The 12,991-nt window shown below is 49.8% G+C and overlaps 1 protein-coding gene across 2 annotated transcripts; it reads left to right on the top strand.

The window, feature by feature from the left end:
* The first annotated feature begins 3,071 nt into the window (after window positions 1–3,071).
* Window positions 3,072–12,933, top strand: PLK1 (polo like kinase 1). 2 transcript variants are annotated; one of them, XM_044233000.1, is made up of 10 exons: window positions 3,072–3,575; window positions 4,251–4,419; window positions 5,137–5,281; window positions 6,160–6,253; window positions 7,601–7,820; window positions 10,199–10,354; window positions 11,483–11,560; window positions 11,750–11,904; window positions 12,016–12,198; window positions 12,425–12,933. In XM_044233000.1, exons 1-10 carry the CDS (start codon window positions 3,168–3,170, stop codon window positions 12,629–12,631), a joined length of 1,815 nt encoding a protein of 604 aa, XP_044088935.1. In that variant the 5' UTR covers window positions 3,072–3,167; the 3' UTR covers window positions 12,632–12,933. The 2 variants fall into 2 exon arrangements, with proteins under 2 accessions (XP_044088935.1, XP_044088934.1); XM_044232999.1 differs by having other exon boundaries at window positions 11,750–12,198.
* The last annotated feature ends 58 nt before the right edge of the window (window positions 12,934–12,991 follow it).

Raw genomic sequence — 12,991 nt, 5'->3', positions numbered from 1 at the left:
ACAATCTCGATTCTTCAGAACTCTATCTGGAAGCTTTCTGCTCTTCCTGACATCAGACTGCAGAGCTGCCCCTCCAGGCACTGGAGTGCTTTAAGTTCAGACCGCCAAGCCTGTGCTTACAGCTGGCACCACTGACTGAGAGGCCCGGGCTCCTGCACTTTCCACACGCAACGCGGACACTCACGAGATGCATAAACTTGTATCATGGACAATTAGAACCAAGGGCTGGTTGGATCTTTCAGATTGGACTGGAAACTCCTGGGCAGGAGGCCACATGGCAGGAGGCTTACATGGGGGCCCTGTTAACCTCCACTGCCTAACATATGTCCTGCTTGAGGTACCCTAACATTGCAAACTCGTTTCCCGGGGGACCTTCTGCCCTCTGGGATTGTACTTCTGTCTTTGTGCCCTCTTGCCACACTGCCTCAATCCTGGAAGTCTTCAGATCAGCTTGAATGTACCAGCTGTGCTGGACTTGAATTGGTACCTCGGGCCAGGTAGAAATGAATCATACAGGGGTTTGGAGGAAGCCACTTGGCTTTCTAAGGTAGACTGTGTTTTTTTGTTTGTTTGTTTGTTTTTAAATTTGAGGTATAGTTCACTTATACCATATCTAAAATAGACTTGTATTGTTAATGGGATTTATTTTAACTGGCTAAACACGGGACCCCTAAGGAGCATAACCGAGATCAGTATACTGCAGGTTGGTCTCATCCTTTTGCATGGGATCCTACCGATAATAAATTTGCTGTATCGAAGCCTGAGCCAAAGCCTAGGTGGAGGCCGGTACAGAAGAGAGTTAATAGAGTAGGCCTGACACTGCTCTCCTTGTCTGCAAGGCTGACCTTTTGCTGACACCTGGATAATTGGATGTGGAGAGGATTCTCAACACTCCCTGAATGATGTGAGTGGCTCCCTGTGCCTGAACTGTGTAAAACAATATGGTTTATGCTGAATACCTGCTTTCCTTCCCGGAATCCAGAATTTTGTTATGGGCTAGACAGACAGAGGGTGCCTACTTGACCAGCCCCCAGTAAAAGCCCTGGGTACTGAGTCTCTAAGGAGCTTCCCTGGCAAATAACATTTCACACTTGTTATCGTAACTCACTGCTGGAGGAATTAAGTGTGTCCTGTGTGACTCCACTGGGAGAGGGCTCTGGGAAGTTTGCGCCCGGTTTCCTCGGCACTTTGTTCTCTACCTTTTCCCTTTGCTGATTTTGCCTGGTAGCCTTTTGCTGTAATAAATTATAGCCTGATGACAGTAAGACTCTATGCTGAGTCCTGTGAGTCTCCTACGTAGTCATCAAACTGTGGGCTGGTTTTGGGGGCTCCCAAAACAGGGCACACGGGGGACTTCTGGGTGTTGGTAGTGTTCTCTTCCTCATTTTGGGTGTTGTTTACGTGGGGTGGGTTCAAGTTGTGAAAATTCATTGAGCTATACAGTTATATAAACTTTTTCTCTACGTATCTTAAACTTCAATAAAAAGATTACCCACCACAAGGATAACAAAATAATAACTTTTTTTTTAAAAAAACTTCCTTTTATTCAACAAACATTTCAGTTACTCCTTTTTACTAGGCATTGCTCTGGGAGCTTGGACATGGGCTAGGAAAGATTTCATACTCACCTCTCAGTTTACTGGGAGGCAGGTAAAGAGATACTTAGACTATGGTTGATACTTGGTCCGCTCTACCCGAGACATCATAGGGTACAAGGGTGCACAGAAAAAGGGCTTCGAACTTGGGCTTTTTTTTTTTTTTTAAATATTTATTTATTTATTTGGCAGAGAGAGATCACAAGTAGGCAGAGAGGCAGGCAGAGAGAGAGAGAGGAGGAAGCAGGCTCCCTGCTGAGCAGAGAGCCCGATGCCATCCCAGGACCCTGAGATCATGACCTGAGCCGAAGGCAGCAGCTTAACCCACTGAGCCACCCAGGCGCCCGGAACTTGGACTTTTTGCTGTTCCAGGTCGCCACTCCAGTACTTTGGGAAGTCAGGGAAATGGGCAGAGAGGGAAATAGCTGGGCACTATCACAAACTGGGAAAATAGGTAGACATAGAGCAGCGGGACCTTCTAGTTTTTGTAAGGAAAAAACACAGATCTGAATTTTTATGTGAGCGCTCTTGATTTTTAAGTGCTGTAAATGAATCCAATTTTTCAAAAGTGGGAGGCCAAACAAAACACACCCCTGTAAGCTGTATGGCCTTGGCCTGCCAGTTTGCTGGGCATTCTGCCAACCAGCCATCCTTCCTCTCACCAGAGACTTGAGGGTCCACTGTTTTATGCCCTGGGAAATACAGCAGTCAGCAAGCCAGACAACTTTCTTGCATCGTGGGGGGCCCTGGTACTGTGCTGTGCGTCTGGAACATCAGAATGTGTGGGAATCACCTGGCAGTCACATTGAAAGGCAGACTCCTGAGTCAGGAGGTCTGCGGTGAGGCCTGAAATTTTCTAACAAGTTCCCAGGTGATGGTAATGCTGGTGGTCCCTGAACTATATATGCTTGAGTGGAGTTGCTCTATATTCTGGAGGGACTTAGGAGCAGCTGTTACTCTGGAGGTAGGGACCGTGCCACGAAAGTGCATCAGCCTGGCAAGCTCCGTGTTTTTACTTGGATTTTAGCTTATTGGGGTGTCTCGGAACATTGCTGAGGACAGCTCAGCTGTCTCGGAGGCGGCTGCCTGAGGGTGCCCTGACAGATCTTTATTCTCAAGAGTTTATAGTCTAGAAGGCGGGTTGGGGGTGGGGGTGGAGGAAGGTACTGGGGAAAGCTTCCTGGAGGAGGTACATGGGAACTCTAGGACCTTTCCCGGCCGCGGAGAAAGGAAGAAACCCTGAACTCCCTGATCTCCTCCGGCCGGTCTCGGCATCCGCACGCTGGGTACGGTTTCCCAGGCTTCCCACGTGTCGGCTGTGCACGAGTCCCTGTCAATCAAGCTTCTCTCCCCAAGCCACCCGGGCAGGATACGGGTTTAAAGGAGGCCGCGGTGTAGAGCGCTCCCATCGTGCCGCGCGGCGGGCGGGTTTGGATTTTAAATCCCCGCGGCCAATCAGTGGCGCGCAGGCTCTTGTAACGTTCCCGGCGCCGCGTTTGAATTCGAGGAGGAGCGAAGCCCTGCCAAGCCTCTACCCAGACCCTGCTAGGTTCGTGGAGCAACTCCGGGAACATGAGTGCGGCGGCAACTGCAGGGAAGCTGGCGCGGGCACCAGCGGACCCAGGGAAAGCCGGGGGTCCCGGAGGTGCAGCTCCCGGGGCCCCGGCGGCTGCTCCGCCGGCGAAAGAGATCCCGGAGGTCCTAGTGGACCCGCGCAGCCGGCGGCGCTACCTGCGGGGACGCTTTCTGGGGAAGGGAGGCTTTGCTAAGTGCTTCGAAATCTCGGACGCTGACACTAAGGAGGTGTTCGCGGGCAAGATCGTGCCTAAGTCTCTGCTGCTCAAGCCGCACCAGAAGGAGAAGATGTCCATGGAGATATCCATTCACCGCAGCCTCGCCCACCAGCACATCGTAGGCTTCCACGGCTTTTTCGAAGACAATGACTTCGTATTCGTGGTGTTGGAGCTCTGCCGCCGGAGGGTGAGTGTCGCTGCCTCGGAGCCAGGGCTGGGGGCTCCGGGAGCTTGGAGCTGCTGGAGAAGAGGTGCTGGGAACCTCGAGCGAGGGGCTGTAAAGGTCTTGAGGAGAGGGGAGAGGGTGCTTGGCACTAGGAGACGCTAGGGGAGGGGGTTCCGGTTAAGTGGTGCCTGAGAACTGTTGCTGGTGGAGAGGGAGGCTCCTGGACCCTAGGTGTTGAGCGGAGCGGGGGAGGCGCGAGTAGGAGGAGAATCCTGGTACCGGACGCAGGGGCTTCCGGAGTTGCTAAGGGAGGAGTCCCGGGGAAGGGGTGCTGCGAGTCGGGATCTTCCGGGGTAGGGCTGGGTCGGGGAGAGGGTGGTTGGAGCTGGCTTCGGAGCTTCCGGAAAGAGAGGCGGCTGGAGAGGGATCTCCTGCTGCACAAAGGCCTAGAGAGGGATACTGTGGACTCCGAGCTTCCGGGAGGGGAGCGCGGCTGAAAGAGGTGCGCCAGGTAGGAGGGTTGGGAGGCAGCTAGTGGGAGAAGGGGTGCTATGAGCGGTAGGGGCCATTCTTAGGGAGAAAACAGCTCCTAGCTCTCCTGGATGGTGGGGGGTGTCCTGGGCTGCTTTAATGACAAGCCCTGCCCTCTGTGCCTTGGTACCGGCTCCCCATTACTCCTCTCCTTACCCCACTCAGTCTCTCCTGGAGCTGCACAAACGGAGGAAAGCACTAACCGAGCCGGAAGCCCGCTACTACCTTCGGCAGATTGTCCTTGGCTGCCAGTACCTGCACCGAAACCGGGTTATTCACCGGGACCTCAAGCTGGGAAACCTTTTCCTGAATGAGGATCTGGAGGTGAAAATAGGTGAGTGCTGGGCCTGCAGGGGTGCATGACACCCCCAGAAGCCGAAATGAGGAGGCTGGGAGAGGAAATAGGAAGGAGACGAGGGAGGAAGAATTCTGGGCTGTTGATGGCCTCTAGAATCCTCTCTTTAGCACAGAAATTTAAAACCGAGCCCAAGCCTGTATCCTGCAGATGCATTTTTTTAGTGCTCCTATGCAGTACTTTTTAAAAAGAATTTGAATTCGTTTCCATTGACATAAATTGGGATGCTTGTTATAAAAATTAAGATTTGGAACTCTCTTTAAACAATTGGAAGCCCCTGCAGTTCTGAGACTATATCCCCTCACGCAACTTTGCTGGGCTAAAAAGCTGCTGTTCACCTTAGGCTCCCTCAGATTTGCCACAGCCCCCATCTCTCCCTGCTCTTAACTCACAAACTTGCCAAATAGCAGTGCTGACCTTTACTTGCTTCATTCCTTGAGGGCATTTGAGTAGTGCCATTTCCATCTGTTCCCTTTTAGAAATGTGGCCCTCCTTTCTAAGGGGAGGGCCACGGAGGGGCACTGCCCTGGGCCAGCATGGTGGGAAGAATCCAGGACAAGCTTTGCTGCCTATGAGAAGTAGGAACCGGAGGGATCAAATGACCCTGGTTCTTGACAGTCACACCTGTACCAGCTTTCTGCATTGGCAGAGGTCAGGCTAGCAACTGAATACCCCTTCTTCCTCCCTCTGTCCCAGGGGATTTTGGACTGGCAACCAAAGTGGAATATGACGGGGAACGCAAGAAGACCTTGTGCGGGACTCCCAATTACATAGCTCCTGAGGTGCTGAGCAAGAAAGGGCACAGTTTCGAGGTGGACGTGTGGTCCATTGGGTGTATCATGTAAGTTGGGAGTTGTCTTCAGACCCACCTGGCCCTTTTGGACATCTTACCTGGCTGACTTTATCCTTCGGACCTTTCTGCCTATGGAGAGGCTGCTCCAGAGAACAGATTGCCCAAAAACAAAGCCTGATTTCCATATCTCTTCTTGTCACTGGTGTATCCTGTGGGATACTTGCAGTGGCCTGGGCTGTGGGGCTGTGGGGCTGTGGGGCTGGGGAGCCCTCCACAAACCTGCTGTAGGCCCTTGCTGCTCAAAGTGTGGTCCAGAGAGCAGCAGCATTGCCCAGAAACTTATTAGAAATGCAGAATCTCAGGACGCAGGCTACTGACTGGCTCAGAATCTGGATTTTAACAAAATCCCTAGGTGATTTCCATGCACAGTAAAGTCTTGATCAAGGCCTCTTAAAGCAGGTGGGTGGTGGGCAGAGGGTTGGGCCTTTTTGAGTGTTCTCTTTTGTTGTTGTTATTGGCCGAGGTACTGGAGAACTAAAAGTGAGTTGTAGCAGTGGCTTCCAGATCTTTGCAGTAGAGTTTTTCAAATGAAAACGTCATGCCTTGAGTGCAGAGCCATCCAAGTGGGGCTGCCTCTATAAGGGCAGGTAGCCTGTACACTGCGACCTGTTTTATACTGGCCTGCAGCCTCTGGGGCCCTGGATTCCTACAGGCTCCAGCTGGAAAGTCACTACTGGCTGTCACCTGCTGTCACCTGTCTTCTTCTGAGGGCTCAGCCCCACCCATGCCCTGGCTCCTGTGGACTTGATGACTACCATCAAGGACCCCAAAGTCAGAGTTTCCAGATGCCCACCCTGAGATGATTCCTCCGGCAGGTAGGTTTTGGTTGGGAGCCTTGAGCCAAATCCGCCCCGTTGTGTTTACAGGTATACATTGTTAGTGGGCAAACCACCTTTTGAGACCTCTTGCCTCAAAGAGACCTACCTCCGGATCAAGAAGAATGACTACAGTATTCCCAAGGTGACTAAAACACTTTTTTTTAAAGTTTAAATATATTTTGTTTGGGGGGGGGGTTTCCCCTCAAAAGCTGTTTATTGAGCCGAGCCATATCCCGGGGACAGAGCTAGGTCACCCCTACCCCTAGGATAGCCACAGAGCTCTGACTAAAACATACAGAGCTTGACATGTGTGCACAGAAGCATTTTTTCTAAGGGGAGAGAGTTTATAGATTCTCAGAGGTTGGGTAGATAATCCAAAAGATGTGGAAAGAGAAAAAAAAATGGGGAGGGAACGGGAGGCAGACACAGAAGTGCTGCTTAACCTCAGGGAATGGACCTTGATTTAACTGGGCTCTGCCACGTAGTAGCCAGATAACTGGGCAAGTGGCCTGAATCTTTTGAACTCTAGTTTCCATTTATAAAAGGGAGCGGCTCACAGGGTACCTTGTATACAGTAAGCACTCAGAGAATCCTGAACCACCCCAAATCCAAAGAGATGTGCATTTTCACAACCACCGGCATCAGTGCATTGAAAGGAATAGCCTGTTTGTGCAGAAACCTGACACGTGGCTGCTTTCCAGTTTGGCAGCCTTGAATCCTATGAAGTCAAGGGCCCCATCTGCATAAGGACAGACAAAATCTCTCACAAAGGGTCATTTAACTCTCAGATGGACAGACCCTCGAGGGTTTGGAGTGGGTGCTGACTTCACCACTTTTTACATACATATTCTTAGAAAGGCATTTAACCCCTCTGTGCTCCATTTCTTTCTCTGCAAAAGAGAGATGGTAATAGAGACCTCTGCCCCTTTAGGTGTTTTTGTGAAGGGTAAGCAAGTTAATACACATGACAGCTTGGAACACTGTCCTGGCACATAGTAAGTGTAAGCTAGTGCTAGGCTGTTACTATGCCTTTGACCTGTGCTGTGTTATCCCCCATCAAATCCTAGTAGGACTCTAGGATCATTGGTATGTCCTTACTTTCCAGATGAAGACACAAAGTCCTGAGCATGTCAGGTTACTTGCCATAACTGCTATCAGGGACAGTACTAGGGAGAGTACTGGGAGCTAATCAAGTCTTTAAGACCCCACAACCTATGTTCTCAAGTGCTACCCAAGTGGTGAACAAGTTAAGTTGCTCTGGAATAAATTCAAGGGAAATCCGATGGCTCTTGAGGCTCAAAAAAAGAGAAGTGATCATTCTCACAGCTTAGATTGACATTTGTCAATTCAGTAAAGCCAGTTTGGGAAACATGGCAGATTTATGGCCATTGAACATGGCGTATGTGAGCCAGGGGCTGCGGTGCCTATGACAGCACTGCACTCGGGCTCCCCATTCTGTCCCATTCACGGCGCTCCCTCTCTGCTCTAGCATGTCAACCCTGTGGCCGCCTCCCTCATCCAGAAGATGCTTCAGACAGATCCTACTGCCCGCCCCACCATTCATGAGCTGCTCAATGACGAGTTCTTTACTTCCGGCTACATCCCTGCCCGACTCCCCATCACCTGTCTCACAATTGCACCTCGGTTTTCCATTGCTCCCAGCAGTTTGGACCCCAGCAGCCGGAAACCTCTCACAGTCCTCAATAAAGGTAAAACAGTAGGCCCCCAGAGAGAGCCTAGGCTTTAGCTGTGTTGGTAGGTGGCCCCCAGAGCCCAGGCGTGTGTAGGACCCGCCCCTGTCCTTGAATCCACAGCTCCCACCCCACTCAGGGCAAACTGCCCTGCCCCTGGGTGGGCCCTAGTGGGGAAAGACTTTAACCATGGCTGGATCAGACCTGTCCCCTAGAAAAAGGCAAGTGGACTGAATGCCACACCTGACAAACTCTTAGCATTTAAAAAATTCCTAACATCACACAATGATGGCTCATTGAAAATAAATATGGAAAATTTCAAATATATATGTACGGCATAATGCAGTGGACCCCCCCACCACATTCAACAGTCAGATTATGTAAAGGTGGAAGAATAGACAAAAGCTCCCTTTTCTCCACCAATTAATATTTTTCTAAACTTTACCTTTCTCTCTTTAGCATATATATATAAATTATATAAGTGTGTATGTGCATGTGTGTGTATATACACCCAGTTTTTTTCCCTAGCCACTTAAAAGTAAGTTGTATATGTCCTGCCCTTGACCACTTAATACTTCAGTGTATTTTTTCTAAAAACAAAGATTCTTTCACATAATCGTAGCAAATGACACAGCAAGTTCAAGAAACTTAACACTGGTACAGGCTTGTTTTGTCTATTGTGGAGTTACTACTTTTTGTAATTTATGAGTGTCCAGTTCAAATACAATATTAAGATTTTTATTTCTTTGATTTTATTCTTGTATTTCAACTGACAATCTTGTTTCCTTATACTAACATGCATATATTTTTCAACATCTGTAAACTAGTTCCTCTTACTATTTTTCTTTTCAAGTGATGTTTTAACTTGTTCAAGTCCATTTGTCTTTAGAATATTTCACTAAGGGTATTTAGTGCTTTTAAAAAGGTTATTTGAAATACTTTTTTTCCTCTGTGTGTATATAGCACCAATTTAACGTATAAATTCATTTGTTTCTGTTGTAATATAATACTGTTTTTGTTTTTTGTTTTTTGGGTTTTTTTTGTAATTAAACCGTTAAGGATTCCTTTTTTCTTTATTTTGGCCATTTCTTTTTATTGGTAATATTAATCTTGAGCTGTTGGTTAGAGTGGGGTCTGATTCAGAGTTCCAATTTTTCCCTTTGTAACTAATCAAATACCTTGCTTGAGCTATTTTGAGACAATCTTGTTTCTCCTCAAACTCTTGTATCCTTGATGGATCTCGGTGGATCCCCTTAGATCTCACTAAGGCAGTTGCTCATGTGTTATTCTAGTGGAGATTCCTCTCTCTTCCCCACTCCTTCTAATTTAATTTATCGGAATTCTTCTCTAAGAAAGAGCTGTCGCTTCTCTCTCAAGTATTTATTCCGTTACTTGTATCAACATGTACTCATGGATTTATTCTTTGGCCTATAAAGTATAAAATATTTGTATTTTATTTTTTAAGATATTTATTTATTTATTCATTTATTTGACCGACAGAGATCACAAGTAAGCAGAGAGGCAGGCAGAGAGAAAGGGGGAGGCAGACTCCCCTGCTGAGCAGAGAGCCTGATGCCGGGCTCCATCCCAGGACCCTGAGATCAACACCTGAGCCGAAGGCAGATGCTTAGCTGATAGCCATATAGGCACCCTCCTTTGCTAGGGTTTTTAAAGCAAGTCCCAAATATATTATTATTTCACATTTCAGTTCTTACCACAGCATAGTATTTTTAAATTAATTGAAAACTCCGATCTTAAAAATATTATAAGACAAATTCCGTATTCTACAAGGAGAACTAACATGTGTTGGTGGAGAAAGAAACATTAGAGCATAAAAACAATAAAAAATCTGGGCTTTTCTAACCGAAATATAACCAATGAGAAAATCTGAAATCTTTTCAGATTCTTTGGGCATTTGTGTAAAACTAGGGGGTGGAAGAACAAATCTCATGTTATCAACAAATGCCTGCTTAATCCATTTTGTTGATGAGCTGTATACGATTAACCAAGCCCTCCTGTTTTCCTGGGTTTTAATTTTTGGCTGGGCAGCTCCGAGCTGGTGGTGCCTTTACACCGTCTCCCAGAGCGACTGGTGGTATCCTGGAGGGCCCAGTATGGGGGCAGAGGCCAGAGCATCTCAAGCTCTTTGGTGTGTGTGACCATGAAACCTTCCTTAAGGGCTGGACTTGGCCCTAGAGGTAGGAGTACCAGGCTCCTGTCACATGAGTGTGGCAGCCGCTGCTCTGTAACCCAGCACTGACTCAGTTGACCCAAAGCAATGGCAGCTAATAATAATTTTTCTCTGGAGAGAGTACCTGCTACGGCAGAGGGTCCCATTCCCCTCCCACCTGCTGCCTTTGTGCCCAGCTAATGACTATGCATCATCTTCTTCACAGGCACGGAGAACCCCATGCCTGAGCGGCCCCGGGAAAAAGAGGAGCCAGGAGTCCGGGAGACCAATGAGGTGGTTGACTGCCACCTGGGCGATATGCTACAGCAGCTACACAGCGTCAATGCATCCAAGCCCTCAGAGCGGGGGCTGGTGAGGCAAGGTAGGGCATGGTAGGGGCCCGGGGATGGGGTTGCCTGTGCACCTGGAGAGGGTGGGGAAGTCGCCGCCGCAGAGTGTCTGGGGCTTGTCCAGGCCCCGTCTCCCTAATACCGTTAGTTCCCCGCTTTTCTATAGATTAAAATCCAAATGGGTTAGCCTGACACTCAAGGCCCCGCCTATCTTTTTCTGATTCATGTGTTCTACCTCTGCAAGTGCCCCATCTTCCAGCACCTCCATGTGGTATCTTCTACATCTGTACATGCTCCTTCAGCTGTCCGGGGGATTTCTGCTTAGTCTTCAAGAGACTCATGGCTCTTGCTCATACTGTTCCCTTCTTCTGGAATGTACTCCCTCCACATATATGCAAGGCTCATACTTGCCTCCTTCAGATGTCTGCCCCAATGTCCCCTCCATGAGCATTTCCCTGGCCCCCAACTCTGAGCACTTCTTACTCCCCTGTATTTAAATAAGGGATTATCACATGCACTAAACACAACAGTTTTTTAAAAAAGATTTTATTTATTTGAGAGAGCACAAGCAGGGGGAGAGGGAAAAGCAGGCTCCCCACTGAGCCCTACACAGGGCTTGATCCCATGAACCTAAGATCATGACCTGAGCCAAAGTCAGACACATAACGAACAGACACGCAGGCTCCCCGAACGTAACATTTGGATGTATTTGGAATTATATATATTCCAATAATTTCTTAATAACTCAGAACCAAATAATTAGATAATCCATTAGCCACTGACTCTCGTCATGATAGAAATAACTTATTTTGTCCATATTTTTGTTGATCAGCCTCTGTCCCTATAACAAGAATGTAAGTTCCTTGAAGGCTGGGTTTTATGCCATTGCTCACTGCACCTGTGACAGTGCCTGGCACAGGGTGGGCCTTTGATGCATGGATGGACGGAATGAATGAATGAATGAAACTGGAACTTTTCTGTCCCGATGCTTGCCAGGGCTTGGTGGTGGCACAGGCCCTGCTTGGCTCTTCTCTGGGGCCCCAGGACTCTTGAAAGAGCCTGGGTGGGATACCCAGCAGTCCTCCCTGGCATGGGCCACATGAGTGGGATGGAGAGGAAGATGTGGGTGCTGACCAACCACCTGTCTGTTTCTGTCACAGAGGAGGCTGAGGATCCTGCCTGCATCCCCATCTTCTGGGTCAGCAAGTGGGTGGACTATTCGGACAAGTACGGCCTCGGTAGGTTGCTTCCAGAATAGGCGGTGGCTCAGGTATAGCTAGGTGCCCTTTGAGCTGTTCCAGGTTCTTGCCTTTTTTGGCTCCTTGGTCCTCTGCTGTCAACAGTCTCCTGTCTCCATCCCAGGCCTCTCACTAGTGCCCCGCCCTGCTCCCTTCTCCCCCTTCCTGAAGTCTCCCTCCACCCACCAGGGTACCAGCTATGTGACAACAGCGTGGGGGTGCTCTTCAATGACTCGACGCGCCTGATCCTCTACAATGACGGTGACAGTCTGCAGTACATAGAGCGCGATGGCACCGAGTCCTACCTCACCGTGAGCTCCCATCCCAACTCCCTGATGAAGAAGGTGAGCACCAGCCGGTGGCTGGTGGCCGCGTGGCCTGGGGCTGCCGAGAGGGAGGCACGTGCAGGGCGGTTAGGCTCTAACTCTGGCCTCCCTCCCTCCTTTTCCAACAAGATCACCCTCCTGAAGTATTTCCGGAACTACATGAGTGAACACTTGCTGAAGGCGGGGGCCAACATCACGCCCCGGGAAGGCGATGAGCTCGCCCGGCTACCCTACCTGCGCACCTGGTTTCGCACCCGCAGCGCCATCATCCTGCACCTCAGCAACGGCTGTGTGCAGATCAACTTCTTCCAGGTGAAGCGGGGTGGGAGTGTCGGGGTGAGGGACCTGTACCTGTCCACAGGCCCCCAGAGTAGGGTGGGGAGTGGGAGGTGTGGGACCTGTGCTTGGCATCAGGCAATAGGAAGAGCAGGAGTGGGGGCGGGAACCCCTTGTCAGTGGGAATGCCTCCCCTCTACTCCCTGGCCTGTACGAGCAGCTGGCGCCTTCAGGCCACTGGTAACTCTGTCTCCCCTCCTAGGACCATACCAAACTCATCCTGTGCCCACTGATGGCAGCCGTGACCTACATCGACGAGAGGCGGGACTTCCGCACATACCGCCTGAGCCTGCTGGAGGAATACGGCTGCTCCAAGGAGCTGGCCAGCCGGCTCCGCTATGCCCGCACCATGGTGGACAAGCTGCTGAGCTCCCGCTCGGCCGCCAACCGTCTCAAGGCCTCCTCGTAGGACTTGCTCCCCTCTGGACTGGCATCCCTTCTCACCCCCACAGCATCTTGGCTTGCACTGGTTAGCTCCCCTCATGCCATTTTCTAGAATATGCCCCCCAGCCCTGGGGGCTGGGGAGAGCTCCATCATCCTTGCTGGTGGGGGTCGTCGTGTAAGTTATTTTTGTACATGTTCGGGTGTGGGTTCTATGGCCTCTTCCCCTTGCCCCTCAGCCCCACCATATGCATTGTACAGAATACTGCTCTTGAATCTGGGACTGTCCTTTCCTTGCCTTTATATACATTAAACACATGTGAATCTTCTATTTCTTCTGTAATCCCTGAGAGTGCCTGGCTTCTGGGCTCTGGACACATCTTTGCT

This window comes from Neovison vison, chromosome 14, assembly GCF_020171115.1.
Source record: "Neovison vison isolate M4711 chromosome 14, ASM_NN_V1, whole genome shotgun sequence".
NCBI classification, from domain to species: Eukaryota; Metazoa; Chordata; class Mammalia; order Carnivora; family Mustelidae; genus Neogale; species Neogale vison.
This window is presented reverse-complemented; position numbering and strand designations above follow the sequence as displayed.